Source organism: Anopheles stephensi, chromosome 3 (assembly GCF_013141755.1).
Source record: "Anopheles stephensi strain Indian chromosome 3, UCI_ANSTEP_V1.0, whole genome shotgun sequence".
Lineage (NCBI taxonomy): Eukaryota > Metazoa > Arthropoda > Insecta > Diptera > Culicidae > Anopheles > Anopheles stephensi.
The window spans coordinates 24,922,959-24,944,415 of record NC_050203.1 but is presented as its reverse complement, the minus strand read 5'-3'; the positions used below and the strand labels follow the sequence as shown (position 1 = coordinate 24,944,415).

Genomic DNA, 21,457 nt, shown 5'->3' with positions numbered 1-21,457 from the left:
TTGGAAATTGGTGGAAAAACTAGGTAAGCTATCATCCTTTCGCTTTCCAATACAATCTCGCATTAACTGCGGGTAGAGGAAGGGGGGAGTCCCTCGCTTACTCTGTCTTCTGGAATGGGAACAGGAAAAAGGGGTGGCCCGGAAAATCCGGACGTGCGATAAAATTACAATTACATCGAAGCTTAACCCGTACCACGATTTCCGAGATTTTCTGGGTCCGGAAGAAAGAGCGTCTGTGTGTGTGTGGTTTGAATTGGAAAAACCACAACTTGAATTGGGAAAATCGAGGAAGAAAAGGGGAATTTTTAATCTCCATCAAAAAACTTCAATTCAAACAACACCGGCTCGAGTAAGAGTTTGATTTTGGTAAATAAAGCCGGCTACGGAACGGACGGACGGACAGACAGAGTTTTCCACCTTAATCTACACTCGCACCGGTTTAGATTGTGTTACGAGGCGCTTGCAAAATCATTGTTGTAACTGCGTTGTAAAGAAGAAATAAATCGCAACAACGGATTTAATTATTTACCAAAGTTTCAATCTATAATCCGCCTAATTCGAGACCCAAGAAAATCAGCACCTTTTGCTGCTAAGAAGTTTGAGTTTTCCTTGCACGCGGTACGCTATCCGAAAGATTCAGGCCATTCAGGAGGGGCTCAGGTTGAAAAAAAAACCCCGGAAAAACTGATTTTGTACCTGGAATGATTTAACGATCGTCTAGACACGATCGAACTTTGTTCGCAAAAACCGGTTCGATTGTTGCTTTACAATGTTGCACACGTGAATCGAACAGATATGAGCGGCGAGTCAATTTTCGTGCTCGGTTTTACGCCTTTTTTCCGCCCTATCATTTTCCCAACAAAAAAGCTAAAAAAGTTTTGTTTTTTGTTATCCTTTCTTCCTCAGCTAGAGCCGAATTCCTGTTGGCCCCTGACGGAATTGTACCATTTCGTAACATCGAATTTTTGACCCCATTTTTGGGGGGAGTGTGTGTGCTCGTGCTTCAAAGCTTTCCATTCGTGTCACGTAATCCAACCATACCCACAAAAACACACAGTTTGCACAACGGTAACTGGTAAGGGCCGAAAGGAAAAAACTCAGATCGCGTGGCAAAGGTTTTCCCACCGTGCCCAGGCCATCATCACGCATCAGTGCCGACAGGAATTTACTGTTTTTTTACCACGTTGCAAGCTTCCGGAAGGCTTACGTGTTCGATACACGGTCGGGATTTTCACACACACACACGCACACCGCAATCTCGTATCTCGTGTGTGCGTGTGTATTAGAACGTCAGAAGGCTACAGTTCTGAGCGCAGGACTTACCAAACAAAGGCTAAAAAGCTAAAAGTGAAACACAAAGCGAGGAAAAAAGCATCCCTTGGTAGCGAAGATAACCTTTGTGAGGTTTTCCCCGGTTTTGCCCCATATGCATCATTGACAGGCAAGGTTCATCTCGTGTGTGTGTGTGTGTGTGTGTGTGTGTGTGTGTGTAAAATAAAGGATTTCCCTATGTTTTTTCGGCTCTCTTGTGCTTCGATTACATTTCATTTGTTGCGAAACCTTGGTAGATGGTAGGTTGCCGACAGGTCGACTTCATATTCCGTCACATGTAAAACCCTTAGAATAAAATCTCCTGAAAACCTTCACCGAACATATCTAATAATGTCGTATGCAATATAGCCCAGTCTTCAGTTTTGCGTTCCCGTTTTCATTTTGCGGCCTCTTTTTTTTTCTGCAACAATCGCGTTAGAGAATGAAATTGAATTTTGGTCCCCGTCGTAGGTAGTTACCGCTTAGCATCCGAAAGAGTCCAAATACAAATAGGAATACCCAAACAAAGACGGGGCTCAAATATTTCCATCATCATGAACCGAAGAAACCGGTAGATGCCGACCGTTGGTGACCGCTTTAACGATGCGAAACGGAGTCCTCCCAAAAAAAGCATAGGTTGTGTGAAAATACAAAATCAAAACCCTTGAAGCCCTGATTTGGTAAATAAAAAGCAAACTATGAGCTTAATGTCAGCAAACGAAACGAATCGAGAAGGAAGGCAAAAAAAACGGGGGGATATTCCTACGGTGCCCGGCACACTTGTGGGTAAATGTGTGGCGAAAATGAGACATCCCATTTCCAATGTCATCGAGAAAAACGATGTCAGTGGCCCACAGGGCTAAAACGAGACATAACCGTCGGAAGGACACCCATTCCGATCCGGTCAACTAGGGCCAACGGGGACTGCCAACACAGGTCGGTCGTCTTTGGGCGAAACATTGACCGCCATCTTTAGCAGCTTTTATGACTGAAATGAACTGAAAATTGAGCCCAATAACAGTTGAGGATAGGTCGCCAATTTGATATCGATTTCTTGATTATTTTATACATCAGTCGGTAATCAATTTCAACAAAAAGGCAGTGTTTGTTTTGGGCTATTAGTTAGCTTCAGTTTCAACTTAAAATCGTCAACTTTTCCTCCATAAAACTGGAGTAATTTTCAGGAACAAGGACCTCATTTCGCCCTTCAAGACTTGGGGAGGTTTCTCAGAGTAATTGTAAGTGCTCGCACCGTAACCGTAGCCCGTACCAAAAACGTTCACTTTGTAAGACCACAACTTGACCACCATCGAAAAGGGAACGACCAATCTTGATTCTACCAGCGCTCCAAAGTTCGATCCCTTTTTCAGGTCTTCCAAGAAGCAGCGGCAATCATGCTGTCTCTCCTGGGGTCATTTAATTAGCGTCTTACCACCTCTTATACTGGGTGGCGGGTGGTGGGTATGGTCCAGAAGCTCTGGAAGCTAAATGGGTACGACGAAAAAAAAAATGCGTCCTTGCCGATGTCCCACCCGATAAAACTGAAAGGGACCCAGCAAAGAATTACCGACAGGATATTACACTTTCTCTAATGCGTTTCGTTCTTGAACGGCACATTAGGGACGTAGCTTAAATGGTGGCCATAAAGTAGCCATCACCCGGGCGTTTGGGCGAAAAATGTCCGCTGCAGTGTTTTCCCTTTGGACGTGCTCGTTTTTTGCGGTTCTTCCCACACAAAAAGGTTCACAGGAAAGTAGGTTTTTCTTCCTTTTTTTTTTCGTTGGTGCAGCAATAAGTGTGTTTGACAATTTTGGAGCTACCCTTCTTATATTTTCTTTGTGAAATTGTGGTGGTGGACTACATGGAACTTCCAGCAGTATCGATATCTTTTCCAAAGCTCTCCCACCAACAGAATCCATAAGATCCCTTTTCGAAAAACACGACTAAGAACAGCTTTACGCAAAAATGGCTTAATTCCCCAATTGTGGTTGCTAGTGCCTCCTACGTGTCCTCAAAATGCACCACAAACCACCTAAACACGAAACACATTGGCGAAAAAAAGGGATAAGATGAGACGAAGATGTGTCCGCCATCATCATGATACGCTCTAATTATGTGCCATCCAATCAAAACATAATGGCACCGCGTCAGCGCGTTTTTCCCCCGTTGAGAGCCCGTCGTGCCCGTGTGATGCAGGGATGCACTTGGGGTGGCTGGGAGAGCTGGGAAAAACGTGCAAACGTGACCGTATCGTCGAATTCACACCCTAAGCGCACTGTGGACGGATAGAGATAGAGGTGTGTCAGTCTCTCGAGGGTTCGGTGATCTTCCGTGGATATCTTGTTTAGTGTTGCAAACTGATGGCAGAGAGAGCATTGGTGCGATACATTAAAAAAAGGGTTGAACAGTTTACCTTACCAATAACTACGATAAAAACTAATTGGAAACTATTAAGGGAATATCTATATTCTAACAGACCAAAATGTCTTTATCATCGTATATCAAGAAAAGTTTAAAAATAAATCAATAAGAACTTGTACCGAAAAATGAGGTTATCTGGGAACTAAGACTTCAACTTAAATTTAAGACCCAAAACCCTCAAACACATTACACATCTCATCACACAGCGACTCATAACTGGGGCGACGGCATACGATGATGCTGTCTGCCAAAACTATGTTCAGCAGCATGGCGACGAACGAAAACCGTAATGCCATCCCACGCAAGCAACAAATCCGTGACATTCCCGATCGTCGTCTTGATCACCATCACATCGTACACACCATCAAGCGCTTAAAATGCCACATCAACATCAAGCTGGTGCAGCCAAACGGTTCGAGCTAGCAAACCGATATGACCGAAGTAACTTTCCGTTCAAAAACGTTCTCCCCGCAAAAGATGTTTGATCCCGAAGTGTTGCGGTTTGGTGGAGGATATCTTTTAACCAATTCTCGGCGGTTTTGCGTAACGTTTACAAAGGAAAGAAGTTAATGTTGGGTTAAAGAAGAAGTTGACACATGAATGTTGAACTGAAGAGGGAGGTTTCCATATGAATAACTATTTAAGATATGATAAGCGAAGCAGAAGAAAATAAGGAGATTAATGCGAGGAGTGCAACATTCAAAAAGAATTAGATACAACTAAGTTGAGCGTAAAAAATATGATAAAATTAATCTTTTCTTGAAGGATCTACATCTTCAAGAGTTCGTGGCCTGTCATTACTGACTTTCTTGACTTAGCATTTTACACGTAATTGGGAAGTTATTCCGAGTCCTCAGAGTGATGTAAACTTCTGTGAATCATTCCTATTATTTTTCTTGTTAATGCACTTTTCGTGCATCACTTCGCTCAATTGACCATCTCAACCTTAACCAAGACTCCGCCGAGGAATATGAAAACAAATAACAGAATTATTTCAACCCAGTCACTTTTTTCGATTCCCTTTCAAATCCCAATAGAATGCTATTCGTATCCCAATCGGATCCCAATAGGATCCCAATCGGATTCGGGTCGAATTCGGATCGGATTCGGATCGGATTCGAATCAAATTTGGACCAGATTCAGATCGAATTCGAATCGGATTCAGATCCCTATCGAATACGAATTGGATTTGATTCCGTCGTTTAGGAACCAATCCGATTCGATCTTCGATGGACGAGATTCGATATCTGAACTCCCGTATAAAGACCTATCCCACTCATGCATCGATTATGGGGTCACCATTAACAATTTAAGCATTGAATTCAAGAATTCGGTTTAAAATCGGTCCATTTTTGGAAATTAAACAAACAATAAAATCAAGATGTAAGAGTATACCTAGAATACCCATCACAAGCATTTAAATATTTCATAAGAATCACGTGGTTGTTACCCATAAAACCCCCCGTCAAAATACCATCAAGCAAACCAGCTATGAAGGGAGTGCATTACACCTTACCAAGATACGGCAACCTGTTAGTAATATGCATCTCTTGCATACGGGCAGACACTCTGGCCTCTGGCCTTTTTATGACTCTTCCCAGCGTTGTTACAAAACTCCCATCTCCGTTTCTTCCTGACGGCAAAAAGACAGGTGCAGCACAACGCAAAAAAACGCAACCACAATGCACCCTCCCCCGTGTGGTGACCATACATTGCTGCATGACTCGTTGCCTCGTAGTGCATCACCACCACCACCACCACCTCGAGCACCATCGACAAATGCAGAGTGTCCGCATCCGCTTCAGAAACCGGTAATGGCCTGATTACGTGCCAGCCACGTAGTCGTCATCGCCGTCGCCGTCGTTTGTCGGTGGTGATGGAAACACTAATTAGTGCCCACAGCATAACACACAACAATGTTACACACACACTGGTGCCCGACAGATCAACCCACAGTGCACACGCACCCCTTTTGCTTCTCACACACACACACACACACAAATCGCTGTGTTGGTTTGTGTTTGAATGGAAGGATGCCCTCAACAGGATTGCGAAACTGGGTGGGATTCGCAGGTGTGCAGCAATATGCAGGTAACTGCATCCAATGCAAAAAGCACTTTTCTTTTCACGTTCAGGAAAACCCGATGGAAAATATTATACACCCGAACGGGGGGGGGGGGGCGAAACCACACTGTACACCATTCGTAACCCAATGGCAGAGAAACACTGGTTGTGTAAGTGCACACAGCTTTTCTTTTTTTTGCCTTTCGGTTTTCCTTCTCCAAACGGGCACTATAGCGTTTCGCTTTGTTTGTGGTCTTACGGTCCCGACACACAAAACACCTCTTCTTATTTCGCCTGTCTGGTGCAGAGACCACCGGCGGCAAGGAAAAGCCTTCTCGTAATCGTTTCACAAGGCACAGCGGTGGGCGGGTCTGGGGCTCCCCGGGGCGGGGCGAGCGGGAGAGAAAGTGGGTTTTAATAAATTTTCCAGCTGACCATTTTTATGGCATTTACTGACAGGCTAAGAAAGAGGATAAATTCCCACTCATCTTTAGGGGTTGGCCACCGATGACACACAAACAAAACAACGACAAAAACAATGGTTACCAGCAGTTTTTATTTCGATTGCTGCTGCAATTAAGCGTAGGTTTCTTGAGTTTCCCTTTTTTTTTGGGGTTTGGAATAGCTTTTCTTGTTGTTGGTACATTTTATACCCAGCTTGCTGTTACATAATTCACGGAAAGTTAGTGAAGAAATGTTCCGGAAAAGACCCCTATTTAGTGATGTAATTATTAATAAGTTTGAAAGAAGCTATTTTTTCCATTTAAAATTATGTTTCATGTTGTATCGCTGTGAAGTTTCTATCGAGGATACATGGTGGAATTGTCATAGTTGCTTACTAGAAAGGACCTATACATATCCCACTCGGGTCGTCTCCTTATAAGCAAGACTGGTTAAGCTTAACTCCAGAGAAATTAATAAAACAAAGAACTTCGCTAGAAAATGACAGATATATGGCCAACAAAATGTGGGAAAATACATGGATATTTTCGTGATTCCATGATCTATGATAAGTTAAGCTTGGAAAATATGTTTTTACAATAGCTGCAGTCTACCATTCTAGCAACAAACAATTCTACAAGCTGTGCGGTGATTTCTATTCATCGTGCAGCGTACTAGACTCGCAAGGCTCGTGTGGGCTGCTAGTCATGTCATGAGAATGTCACCGGACAACCCAGACTGCAAAGTTGGCTAAATTCAAATCAACTTCTTTGGCACTCGAGTGCGATAGATCACGGCCTGCCATTTCTGGCTTTCTGTGACTTGATTTTACCCATAGCTGTATATTGATCAAGTTCTGCGTATGGGAAGGCGATCTGTATGGGATTTGAGCCCCTATCCTGCCGTGTGAAAACCGACACCGCTTTCGCCTCGGACACAGAATTCAAATAAAAAGTCTGGATTGAAACGGAAGCTACGTTTGCCTTTCAGTTTGTCTCTAAAAGTGTTTAAAAATTAACAAACCTACCTGAATGGAGAGCTAGTAATGTTTCACCCGAAGAACATAAAAAAGATACTAAAAAAAATTGTGCTGAAGCAATCATAAACCCCATAGAAGAAAAGGAAGATTTAGCATTTTTTGCGATCCAACGAACCCACTTCCAACAGTCCTTTTACCTTTTACATTTTCATAGACGTTTCAAAAAACTGTAGATTGAACAAACAAACTCCGGTGTGTTTTCAAATTCTTGATTAAAAATCCTTGCTTCCAAGTACAAGCCCTTCAATCTAGATTCCGTAGTAAACAATCAATTCCGCCCGAAGAAAGAAGAAAAAAACGGGGCATACAAACAAAACGGGAAAATTGTACCAAACAAATGAATAAAACCCTTTCAAACAAAACTCCCCAAAAACACCAGCTTGAAACCGCAACACGAAAAACAAACCGCCAGTAACGATTTTGGGTCAAAATTAAAGAAAAACAGAAAATTGATAGAAAAGAAGCATGGTGCTTCCGGGGGCGAAACAGGAGGGGGGAAGGGGTTTTGAAACTGACCGCCTTCAACCAAAACCACTAAATTTACCGTTTGTTCATCGTTAATACACCACCGCGAAAAGATAAACACGCGCCATGGACGGTTCCTTTCCTTAGAATGGCGCGTATAGAAAGAAGGTTTCCTGTAAATTTGTTCAAAAACAAAAGCATAACTACAAATAAATAGAATCACATAAAAAGTAAGCCAGCCGGTAAAGGTAGGTTGTAACTCTCGCCTTCCGAAAAACAGTCCGGCCACAGCTACTTCCTCCTATTGTTGTACACTTTTACTTCCTCCTATTGTGCAATAGGCCAGCTACACACACGCTACGCAGAGAAGACAGACATCATTTTCACTTTCCCCCCGACCGATCGAACAACGGAATGGGGGGGGGGCAAACCGAAGGCAAGGAATGGAGATGAAAAACTGCCGCCCAGAAGGGGGAAAAGAAGCAACCGGCTGACGAAAGCTCGTCGAATGCCTCAAATGGAGTTGCCACGCCACTCAGCAGCAGCAGCAACAGCCAAGCTCCGGGCACAAATTATCCAAAAGTAGCGAACATCGCCATTTAAAAAACCCCCGGGCACAACACATAAACCTTTTTTCCGCATACGTTCCCTTTCTTTTTTTTCCTCCCCCGTGGCGTGGAAATTGTTTGCGAAAAAGATGATTCCTTCCATTGGGCTTCCAGTCTACTGAACGAAAGCTTATTTTCCTTCTCCTGTTGCGTCGTGCTTTTCATTTGGCCAAGATGATGAGAAGTAGCCGAAGAAAAACCACATGAAAGAAAATAAAATGTGATACACCAGCACCCCACACTCAACGAAATTGAAACTCGGTACAACCGACACACATAACCTCAATTTTTCTTTCAACCTGATCGTTGCGTATTCGCGACGGCAGGCAACTAGCGCAACTAGACACATACACACAGTAGTCGAACCTACCAGTGAACCATTTTCAATTTCCATCCGACCGAAACGAGGAAAAGAGAAACTGGGCTGGCGTGTAAAGCGCACCTTACACGAAAGTGGTGGCTGGCTGCTAAAACCCTGATGGGAAACGACGACGAACGCGCGCGACTTCCTGGTCGCTACACGAAGGAGAAAATGGTCACCAGCGCGGTAGCGAACAAGATGATCTAATGTCCAGCAAAGTAGGCAAGTCGTTTGAACTGACGTACATTAAAACCGTTGTAGACTAGGGCGTATGGATTAAAAAATACAACAACAGGAAGTATGACTTTGGTGAGTTGTTGGCCGGACAGAAAGAGAGAGAGAGAAGAAAAAGGCAGATATTTAGAAAATGTTTTAAAAAGTGTTGATGGAAAAAAGGGACACATCAAGAGAAATTAATTAATTGATTGATATAGAAGATACTCATTGATTTTTTTTGTTTCTTTTAAGAGCATTACGGCATTTCTTTTTCGTATTATCTATCCTAATCTTTCTTTTCTGTTTTTTAATGTCTTCTAAAACAAATTATTTTTTTCTCAAAGCTTTTCTTTTCTTATATCTTTTCTTCATTTCTTTATGTCCTTTTCTTATTTTTTAAAAATCTATTGTTCTTCTTTTTTATGTCATTTTAGTATTTTTTATTTTCCATCTTTATATTTTGGGTACATTGTTATATAAAGCAATGATTTTTCCTTGCTCCATCCAGTGATAATCTATTTTCTTATTTCCTTTTATTTTTTTATCGATTTTCTTAGCTATTTTTAAGCTGTGTTTAATATGTTTCACATTTTTCGTCTTAGAGTCCTTATTTTTTTAGTAATCATAATAAAAGTTTGAGTTATGCCTTGTTTTCGGCACTTCTAACTTCTCTAAGTTAGTCTTTCAATTTTTTTTAATGTGTGTTTCTCTTGTATATCTCTATGAACTCTAACTATGAAATTTTTCTAACTATCACTTGAAATAAATAAATAAATAAATTTTCCTAACTTTATCTGGTCATTAACCTTATTCTTGTTTTCTTTTAAATGTTTTATTATCTTTATCCCTGGTTTGTGTTCGTCTTTCTAAACATTTTTCGCTGTTGTAAAGCCTTGTATGTTGCTCTTATTAAACTACTTTTTATTCTCTTTGCAACTGTTTTTTTTTTCCTTCATTAGTAACTATAACTTTATATCTGTTTTCACCATTATTTTAATACTATTTTTACTCCGCTTTTCTCCCACATAAACGCCCCTCTTCTTGGGTGAGTAATAAGGTGTAGAAAATAATAAATTACTAGACAATATCTCTTTCCTCTTCCCCATAGAAATCTACACCCAATTACACACTGTAACAACCAAGAATTTTTAACCACCAAGAGGGTGTGCAAAAAAGACCAACAAACTTCTTGCCTGATGGTGTCAATTCCAAAGTTGCCAATTGCCATACCCAATAATCCACTTCCATACAAGTTGCCGTACTTCTTCTCTCGCTTAAACTCACCGCTCAAAGTATAAAATCCGTGAATAATTACTACCAAAGCTTGGGAGAAAGGCAAGAAAAAAGGCGACTACCGTCGGAAAAGAAAAATGGAGCAAAAGGTTGAGCCGGTCGGAAAATATCCTCCCGTTACACGCGCAGTGGCTATCTTGCGGGCGAAATGTAAATTTATCATCAACTTTTTTGCCGACAGTGGCGTAACGAAACATCATAAACCATCCGAGATTTTCCCTTTGTTTTTTTTTTTGTATATTTCCGCATCCTGTGCACTAACATTGAGAGAGAGAAAGAGAGAGAGAGTCCAAGCTTGTTTCGGTGTCCAAGAACCACGCTGGTCCTTTGCCTTCCTCTCCCACTTGCTCCCCCTTCTGTTTATTATTAATTTTCAGATTCTGCTACAAATTATGATCTGTGCAGTGAGTAAACAGAACACCAGAGTACCAGCCCAACAAAAAATAAATATGCAGTTCATCCTTGCAAAAGCTCATCGTCACCAATGGAAGGTTATGAAAATGGGTGAAAAACTGTTCTAGCTCTCTCCACCCAAAACCAGCGCCGTGACAAGAAGAGTATGGAGCGACTATGTCCAAAACCAGTCGTGACAGAAGAGTATGGAGCGAGTGTGTCCTTCACGGGAGGCAGTAGTCGAAACGGTTGTATTATCCTTTCATTCCGTTTCCACAAACAACTTTTCCGGCAGTACAACTTCCGTCACACAAGGTCGAGTCTACAGCCGTACCTCATGATGATAAAAAATCGCCCTTTTCCTATGTAGTAAACCCCCAAAAACAGCACCAACAAACACTGCCACAGAGGCCAAAGTGGTAAAGGTAAAAGGAAAGCAAAGGACCTAAACTTGTTTTATCCTTTCCATGCTGCTTAAAACAAAGTTCAGTGAGGAGAAGGGTAAAATGTAGCCCCCGAAAAAAGGCAAGTCCCCTTTTCTTGGTGACATTTTCATTTCATTTAATTGGGATCCACACGGAACCGGTGGCAGCTTCCAACTTGATTACCACCATACCTTGCCCACCCTCGCTCTACCCTTATTGACCACTCAAAAGAGTGGAAAAGTAGCATAAAATAGAAAATAAAAACGAAAGTCATTATCTCCATCGTTTCTTACCCATTTTGTGGGTTTTGTTGCTAAACCAGGCGGCCAGGCGGCTCGGAAGCTCGGGAGAATATTATCATCCAACTCAGACATGGGGGGGGCGCAATGTTCGCCGTAATACATTGCACCCCCGGTAGGACCCTTTTGCTTGGCTTCCGTTGGGGCGATTGGGATGGGCAAGACTTAATACTGTTATTGCTGTCAACATATCCGGATGAGCAAGAAAGGCCGTCTCTCCAGACGGACCTGAACAGTAGCAGCAAAAAAACAAGGAGGCCACATTCTGAACATTACAAACAGCGACTCAGCACACATGATTGCGAAACGATCCTTCTACGCCCCACCACCTGTGATCGTGGTGTCTTGAAAAGGGTGTAAAAAAGAAGCAACATTGTTGAATCCGGGTAATCATAAACAGAGCGCCCTTCGTAGGGAGCTCTTCTTTGCTCGTAGGGGTTGAGAATTTACCTGATTGTGCTTTTAGCTAATGTTTTCTTCGCCTCCTGGCAGCCAGTGCCGGCGGTTCGCATACGTAGCACAAGAAGTTGATTATTGTTTATGCTGATAGGATCTTTCCTACTTAACTGTCAACTGGCATTGAGACAAGTGGTGAAGGGGAATCCCAATGGAGGGGGATGCAGTTCTTTCCCATTCACCTCACGTAAAAGCCTGATTAAAGCGTTTAGAAGGGGGGTGTTTTTTCCAACGTAGCGCTTACACGAAACACGGCGAATTGGTGACATTTTGGTTTTTTGTTGCATCTTATTTTCTGCCAAATTAATTTAGAAGCTCCCAATAACCTTTTCAACTAAATGTCGATACAAATGCCTCGACTGATTGCTACACGGGGGTGAATTATCCTTGTGCGAAGGGTGTGATGATGACGACTGTTCCGCAACAATGACGAAATTTTGAAAGGGCAATAGGAGGACAGCTAGAATTGTTATTCAAGCTTTGTGAAATTTTATTATCTGGACAATAGATAACATCAAATTAATACTAAGGCGTTTGATAGTGAATTGATGCCTTATGATAGGAATCTTGGCATAATCTACCCCATAACCTAGGGAGGGAGATAAGCTGAAGTGCAGCAATTACAGAGCTCAATGGTCCTGTGACCGGCTTTCAATACGAGATCCACTGCCCACAACATGTTTTGTTTGTAGAAGAAATGGTTGGAAACTATGAAAGACAATTACAAAATTATCAGGGTGTCAACCATTAAAAAAAATCCTCAACATAACCAAATTTCCAGTCAAGCTTATTAAAATACCGATGATCAACATCACATTTCAGATATAGGTGGAGGAGCTTAGAGAGACGAATTTCTCTTCAACCTTGCGCTAGAGGAAGGGCACCCGAGGTCACATGCAGGCAGAATCGTCGAAGATCGACTCCTATAAAACACTTCGTCACGTATCACGTCTTCTATTTATATACTGATATACGCTGATGGTATAGAAATCATTAATTTCAGGCTCTCTTGCATAAAACATACATGCAAGCCATACATATATCCCGGACAGAGGAGGCCGGGATATTGAATTGGCTGATGACTTCGCTCGATTGTGTGCGGTGTAAAATACTTCTGTAGTTGGCTGAGGCTAAGTGGCGTTTGAGTCGCCTGATAAGCAAGCATATAATTATCTGTTTTAATCCACATTAATCTTATTAAACATGAAGCTAAACCGATTTAAAGTGATAAGAATTTCCTATTCAATTTCCGATTGCAAACCTTAAAGCGGCGATCGGTTAAAAAAATAATGAACTCAATAATCAGTGACATCAATCTAACCCTCATTGTTCTATTATCATTCAAAACGATCGAGGGAAAAATGTCTTGAAACTATTTAAAAACATCCGATTTGCAATCCAAGGCGAGAAGCATCTGATTGAAACAATTCTTCGCAAAGCGCCCACAGCCACCAGCATCGGTTTTGACACCGATCAATGGATTATCTTGTAGGCACGGCGCTTGAAATGTCTCCATTGCCATCCGCATCCGCATGACCCTGCGTGCTATTTTTGGACGGGCACGTTTGGAATCCAGCCGAGGAAACACGCTCCAAGCTCCATATTGCCACCTAATTTCGCTTTGTCATCGATTGCTCTCGCCGGTCAAGCAAGCCGCCCGGTTTTGCTAAAGCTTCCCACAACGCAACCCAAGCGAGGGAGCGAAAAAAAAAACGAAACGAAAAACTCCGCTTCACGGTGTCGAAAAGCTGCTGTCAGCTGCTCCTGCCCTACTCAAGCGAAAAGCGACAGTCCGACAGACCAAACGCAGACTCACCGGAACGATCTAATAAAGCTAGCCATCCTTCGCCTTTCCCTTTCCCGGAGGACGACTCCAGCTAGCCCGCTATCCCTCTGGAGGCCGGGGCCCGCCTGTCTTACTGTGCTGCGGTGGTGGTGCCGGCTCTAAAAGCATATTAAATAGCAATCCCATCGGATTCCTGCATAATGCCTTCGGGCGAAGGAATGGCCCGAGCACCCGCATCGGGCAAGCAAATTGTTGGACAGTGCCGACGCGAGACAGTCGCTTGCCAATGGTTCTTGGGTCTTCGTTTGGGATTTTAATGACTTTCCACATTTTCCAGCAGTGCGGCGCAACACACTCGCGCCACCGCTGTTTGTCTGTGTCGCGCCATTGCAATTTGCTACATTTCGAGGAAAACCGGCCAGCCGAAATGGGGGAAGAAAATTACTCCATGTCGTCGTCGCGCGCGGACACAATTTAACGCTTCCAGAGCATTCTTCGGAATTCGGACGGGTTCACAGCAAAGCTGGCAAGAACAACCGAGAACCGCACCAGAAGAATGCAAATGGGACGAGAAATGCTTACGAGACCGGGTCGACGGTTCGAAGCCCACCAAGAGCCATGAATCATGCAACACTCGTTCTCGGTTCTCGGCGGGCAGGCTGGCGCGCGCGTGACCATTTCACTCCATACTCCATATGCAAACAACAGCGGGGCCCCTTCTTTCCGAACACGTTTGCCATTTGCAGGCAGGCAGCTCTGACGTCAGCAGCGACAATTGTCCAGGTCGGAACGTGCACTAGCATGTTTCGGTACGGGGAATGAACCGATGCAAAATGCTCCTGCTGGTGCAATGCTGCTGTCATCGTGTGCGTGTGTGTGTCCGCTTGCTAACAAGCATACACGCAATATAGCCATTGTTCAACGATAAGAAACTGAGCGATTGGTGAATGAAAGGAACCAACAAACCAACCATATGGCGGAACGACGACGAGAAGAAAAGCGATTAGCAAGCTCGCCCTCGTAACTTACCTTGTGTCTTAGCTTTCAAACACATTACATTTCCTTCCGGGCGCCAAAACACCAGACATACACACCGTTTCTGCGCGATGCCGCGCACAGGATGAAGCTCCCGATGACACCGGAACCTTTTTTTCCAACAGAAACCAACAGATCACGGCTTCTGTCACGCCACGGACACGCACCGTTGTCGTCTCGGCGCGCAAGTGAGCCCTGGTGAGTGTTGATGAGCAAAGCCGATCAGACACACGGCAGTGATCTTGTGTCGGTTCGATCTCGCGAGATGATGACAGTTGGCACACAATAGATCCGCGCTGCGACGCACACACGCGCACTTGATTGTGGCTGCAGTCAGCAAGAAACGCGACTGGCTGCCAAAAATCACACGCACTCACACACCACACTCAATCAAGCACAACCAGACACGCACACACGGTCAACCGCCGCCGTGTCACACGTGTGCATACAATGATCAAATTTTCGTACGCACCCGCAGCAACAGGTGTGTGGGCCGCTGCTTGATCGTAGCACACACTTTTTTCACCCCCTTCTTTTTTTTTTTGGTCGTCGCTCGTTTTCCCTGCCACACGCGCTCACTATGACGGGCGAACTCACTACGGGGTTTGCGAAAACTTTCTCACCGCCAACTCACGGAACACGGCGATCTAGTGTGCCGTTTTGTACGTACCACTTTCTCACCCAGCGCGCACAACAGGATGATGATGATCGTTGGGTCGGATGGGGTTGGGTTGTTTTTTTTTCTTTCACTCTTTTTCTTTTCAACTGCTCTTTCTCTTTCGTTTCGCTATTTACACCTGATTCCACTACTTTCGACTCGTTTTTCCCGATCCGGATAAGGAAAAGCTGTTAGACACGTTGCACATATCTTTCTCTATTCACACACACACACACACACCGGTGGATTGTGCCGTTTCGCTGATGCTGGCTGCTGCTGTTGCTCTGCTGTCGATTTCTTGCTGCGGGTAACTAGTATAGGGAGAAGGAAAAACAATTCACTTTGGGCTAGGTTGGTCCGATGGATGGCTGGCTGGCTGGCTGGCTGGCTGGCCGGCTAACCGGCCAGGGGTGGAGGGTCGCATTTGGGGATGAGTGTGGGGGGCGGGGGGGTGGAGGCGAGTGGATACATAAAGCCTTTCGCTTTTTTTTCTCTTCACCGCTTGCTACCACCACACATCACGTTCGCCGCTTGTGTTCATCGCCATTCACTGTTACTTCCTTTTTTTTTCGCTGCATTTATGTCGATTTCTCACTCTGGCTCTCGCTCATTCTGTCTCTTACTTTTTATTGCCCTGAAGCGTACGAAATTCCAATGCGTTTTTCTTCCGCTTTGACGCTCCTTTTTGCGCGATCGTTCGCTTTTGTTCCGGGGGAAAATTTTAATCATTTAAATCCCTCGGTTGATTGTTACAATTTCAGCTGCGAGTTTTTATCGGTTTTTGGGAGAAATTTTAAGATATTGGGATGACCAAGGATGCCCTTTTTGCACAAAACGTGTCGTTCAACTTTGTGTCAAGTCAAGCAGCGATCAGTACATGATCTTGAAGCCAGAAGAGGCAATATTTTCGCAAGCCAGAAGAGGCAATATTTATTGGAAACTTTTTTAATTTTACTATCAAATATTTAGTTTCCTATCGGTCTCGCGAGCCCACAGACTATTCATGTATAATTTCTGTCGCGTACATATATCATGACTTGATCATGATTGGTAGCAGGGTCGGCTGCTAAAACTATGGGACAGAGATGAAAACCCAGACGGGCTGTTTCTTCAATACAGCAAGAAAATGAGCCCAAGACCTATCGAGGTGGAGGTACTGGAGCCAAGAAAAGTAAAAAAAAAAAAAACAGCAATCCCTTGCCCTTTGCAGTGGAAGAACAGCAAGGGATTTTGCCAACACGCAAAGATGCACCCTCGAGGATCATTTACTTTGACCATATTATGAAGTTCTATTGTTTATAACATTTGGAGAAATACAGACACGATCTATAGATGATGTAGTAACGGTGCCATTCTTGAAGCAAACAACGCCAGATATCTAATCCCGTCCGGACTGACTACTAGCTTGAAACTTAGTCAAAGAAGCTAGCAATGGCAGACCACATCAACAATTCAGCATGAGTGTGGCACCGACATCAAAAGTGAAAACACCGCACAAAAAGATGTTGGGGATGTGGACAGAGGAGTATTCTAGACCCTAACAAAACTGACGATATTGGACTTTTTCCCACCGTAGCTCATCACTTTTCCCACCACCGAAACGAAAAGAAAAATCGGAAACACACCACCACCTTCTCTTCCCCACCCCCTACCCAACTCGTCGCGCACTATCAAAGTGACAACTGCGACCAATACTAACAAACGGCGGGCCTGTCGTCTCGACCGGACGGACGGATCGGTAAACGTCATCAGCTGGTTGGCCTGCTTATTAGTGGTGGACTTCGGGTTTTCGAAGCCGACTTCTTGGACCGTGAAGGAATCGGGGAAAGGCCAAAATCAATCATATGTGGCGGGGAAAATACCACCAAGTAGAGGAGCTAGCGAGCAGGTGGGAGGGAGGGGGAGGGGTGCTTTGCAAATCCTGATGACGTGAAAACAAAAATGCCCCGATGACCGACGACAAACAACACACAAACAGCACGGGACCTATGTATGTGAAAAACGATGTTGGGGATGACACTTGCTCCGTCCGTCTTTTTAATAGTGAGAGGAAGATGACGTTTTCACAAACCTCCGGGGTGGGACACACATACGCGATCGCGAACGAGTCACAAACACACTTCTACACCTGCCATATAAATTCGTCCACATACACACATCGAAGCACACACACACACATGTACGCACTGTGCTGATTCATAGCGACGACGACACACAACTTTGGAACTGGCGGCTGTTTTCCAGTTTACTTTGCCAGCAAGGGTCAAAAGACGACACGGTGCTACTCACTTTCTCACTTTTCCCTTTCCGATGGCCGCGTAACCGAGGGCCCCCTTTGGTCCACGCACGCACAATTATCCGGTCCGGTCGGAATGAATGGCACTTTTTTTTGCACCCAGTCGCCAAAGCCGCCCAAGCTGCCTTCACTATCCGTAACGCAATAATCTTCACGCAGTCGACGACAACGACGGTGCGATGACGACACCAACAACGGGTTGCTTAGTTATATTGATGGTGGTTGTGGTGTGCGTTGTGATCAGCGCCTTTCACAAAAACGCACTCCGTGCCCGTGTCCTTGCGTGGCAAAACGGTGGAATTCCTTCAGCCGTACGGCGCTTTTGTCACGTCATTTGGTCAGTTGCAACTCTCCCCATCCGGCCACATCCGGGTTGGAGCCAAACCGTACCGTACGGCCGTTTAGGCACGATTAGTAGGCCATGATTTGCAAACATCCGAAACAAAAAGGGGACAGCGTGCGCGTATCGCATGGAACGGGCAAGTGGCCGCGGTCCGAGATCCGAGAAGAGCTTGAACAAAAAATCTATATCTGGCCTGACCTGTGTCCCTATCTGGGCCGTGTCACTTTGCAGGGTAGTGCAATTTCGTCGTGCTTGCGGTGCTCGACGGTGCAAAAATCCAACACACCACCATCGGAGGCGGGTTGACGATTTTCCTTTTACCCTAGCGTAGTAGTCGTGTCGGGTCGTGCGGGATGTGCCTTCTTTTCTTTCGCCACAGGGCAGCTTTTTTATCGTGGGGCGAACAGCGATCCGTATAGCTGCCGCCGGACTGGACATAAAAGTTTCACTTTTTTGACAACTCACTTACACTTTTGCCTTTTTTTTTTCAAGCCCTCGTTTTGGTAGGCACAGAGAACCACATGCACACACGGTCACAATTTACGCTCTTTACGCACTATTCGGGTCGGTCGTTCGGGCGCACACCGTTCATACAAAGTCGTGAGACAAGAAAAAGCACGGCGCAGACACTCACACGGGGCACTATATTATTGTTGTTGTTACTTTCGCCCATCCGCACCGTTCGATTGGGAAATCAAGATTGCGAACGAATGTGAACGAGAATGCGACCACGACCCCTGGCTGGCACTGCACCCACTACCACTACTACCACCACCACCACCATCACCAGTACCGCTGCCTGCGCCTGCTGGCAGAGGAAACTGGCCCAAATCGGCTTCCCCTTTTCGTTCCCACACAACACCACCAGCTTACCAGCTGCACTCTACTACTACTACGTTTGCGATTGCACTGCTGCTGCTGCGTGCATCCCTTTCTTCGACGGTTTGGAAAAACGGGCTTTTTCGGGGAGCGAACGTACGAGCGAACCTGTGTCACCGTGGAAAACCCGATCTGTCATGTTTCGCAATGTGTGTATCGCCGTTTCATTCGCCGTCCTGCTCAGCCCAGTTGGAAATGTCATGCGTGGCACATATTCATCCGATGGCGAACAACAAATTATGCTGAATTGTGCATTAAATTGGGTAAAACTAGAAGTCGGAGCGTGTTTCAGTTTCTGTAGTCATTGCGAGTAGAGGCTTTTCCTAATTTGGTGATAAAATTAAGCTTTTTTGCAAACAAACATCCGCAACGAATGTGAAGCTGTCAACCCTCTATGATAAATCAACACCAAAAGTGCATCTCCCTCAGCTGTCAAACCAGCTGAGGTGCATTTGTTTTTATTTGCAATCGCTGGATACGCCGCACACAAAACAGTCTAGGGGGGGTTTCTGGTTTATATTCCAAAAACACCACATATCATCGGCCATGGAATCGTCCTCATCTTCTAACAATACCAAAGAACCATTAATTGACGATGCCGACACGAGTGTTGTCGAGGATATGGAAGAGGAACGACGGAACTTTTTCAAAATCATTGCCGCCTTCAAGTACTACCGGTAAGGGCAAAGCTTGCGCCTCAGCGTGGTTTCGGCTTTGCATGTTTAACATTTTGCTCGCGTTCTTTTCTTCTATTTTAGGCACAGCTCAATGGCTGAACTGAAGCGAAAGGAAAGCTTTCTACAAACGCTACCACCGGCACACCAGAAGATGCTTTCGAACTACCGGGAGCATCTGCAGAACCTGAAGCGCTGCATCGAGGTGAATGCGCAAGTTATAAAGCAAATCATTCAGGATGCCAACTGTCTGTTTCAAAATGCGGACCACAATATCGAGCCCGATCTGCAGCCGTCCGACGGGCTGAAGCTGCGCTATCAGGACTTTCAAAAGGTAGATCGGATCGGATTCGGCTCTGTTTCGGTTTATTTTTCATCGTGAATGTTCCCCGACAGGTACAAATAACGATGAAACAAATATTTCGCGACTGGAGCGAACAGGGCAAACTGGAGCGAGACCAATGCTACACACCAATAATAGACGAGATTAAGTCATTTTTCGATCCTGCTAAATAGTGAGTTCCTTTCGCGCGGGGAAGATAGCAGCCCGGCGTTATCTAATCATGTCACTTCTTCCTATTGTGTCTTTGTTTTCAGTGACCTCGCAAAGGTGAAAATATTGGTGCCCGGTGCGGGGCTTGGTCGGCTGATTTACGAGCTTGCCTGCCAGGGGTTCTACTGTGAAGGAAACGAATTTTCTCTCTTCATGCTGATTGCGTCCAACTTTGTATTAAACAGGTAGTAGGAATGGATGTGGTGGGAATGGGTGATTTAACATAAACTATATCCTCTGCGTGTTGGTATCTTGCCCAGATGCGTTGTTGCCAATCAATGTACAATCTATCCCTGGGTGCACCAGTTTGTGAACAATCTGTCGCAGCAGAACCAACTCGTTCCGGTCACGTTTCCCGATGTGAGCCCAAGGAAATTCCCACCGAAAGGCACGATGAACATGGTAGCTGGAGACTTTTTGCAGGTAAGGTGTGAGATATCTTCTTAAAAGTAATCAGATATGCAAAAATCACTGTTCTCGTTCAAGGTATACCGCGATGAGGATTACTGGGAGTGTATAGCTACGTGCTTCTTCATCGACTGTGCTAATAACATTATCGAGTTTGTGGAAGTGATTAAGAAGATATTGAAACCCGGTGGGATATGGGTAAATTTGGGTCCACTGCTGTACCACTTCTCCGATGTGCCAGGGGAGGGTAGCATCGAACCTACGTACGAAGATCTGCTTGAAATTATTCGCTCTCTCGGATTCATCATTCTGGTAAGAGTGGATTAATATGGGGTTTTGAAATTTAAATATAATTAAACCTTATTCGCTTTTTTATAGAAAAATGAAACGAATGTAGTGACGACGTATTCTCAAAACCCCAACTCCATGCATCAAAGCCACTACAATAGCATATATTTGGTTTGCCAGAAGCCCATCAATTGACCTTATGCCATCGCGCTAATCGTGTCACGATTACTGTGCACTTTGCCTCAGATCCAATGGTTCTACAGGATATATAGACAAATATATAATGATTTATTTTGCAACAACAGCTTCGCAAGAACAAGTGGATGGCTGCTGATAGTGGTTTTATTTATGTAGAGAAATAGGTTATTTGACTGAAATACGCAACAGACGGTTAATTTATCGAATCATTACTCTGCGCAAAACTGTCATAAAATGAAAATGACACCGGACAACCGAAGCCTTTCAAATTTAGGCAGACTGACGGTGTAGGCGCTTGACCCTGAACCTTGTACGCTAGGGAGTACTGCTGCACAAAGCGGCTGTAGCGCCCGATGAGTCAGACATCAATGTTTGATGGTGAGCGAGTTGTATGCTATGCAGGTAAGCGATTTTGCAGACCGGGATGATGTCATTGGCTTCGATGATATCATGCTGCATTAGTACACAATTTATATTACTAAATTAACTGTTTTTCAAATAGGTAAAGACTTTAGGATTTACATGTTGTACCTCTTTTTATCTCTCT

The 21,457-nt window shown here is 44.4% G+C and overlaps 2 protein-coding genes across 10 annotated transcripts in view; one reads left to right on the top strand and one right to left on the bottom strand.

The window, feature by feature from the left end:
* The window catches only part of LOC118511385, a 48,810-nt gene extending 29,878 nt beyond the window's left edge, over positions 1-18,932 (bottom strand). The window contains exons 1-2 of one of the 9 annotated variants that reach the window (XM_036054392.1): positions 18,784-18,932; positions 14,608-15,582 (exon numbers count right to left, since the gene is read on the bottom strand). The gene's annotated coding sequence lies outside the window, so the exon portion shown is untranslated. The other 8 variants (XM_036054402.1, XM_036054396.1, XM_036054393.1 and 5 more) reach the window with 8 other exon arrangements.
* A 44-nt stretch (positions 18,933-18,976) lies between these two features.
* On the top strand, positions 18,977-21,036 carry LOC118511396 (carnosine N-methyltransferase). Its single transcript, XM_036054430.1, has 7 exons — positions 18,977-19,466; positions 19,548-19,797; positions 19,860-19,978; positions 20,061-20,201; positions 20,277-20,439; positions 20,503-20,736; positions 20,803-21,036. Exons 1-7 carry the CDS (start codon positions 19,336-19,338, stop codon positions 20,905-20,907), a joined length of 1,143 nt encoding a protein of 380 aa, XP_035910323.1. The 5' UTR covers positions 18,977-19,335; the 3' UTR covers positions 20,908-21,036.
* The last annotated feature ends 421 nt before the right edge of the window (positions 21,037-21,457 follow it).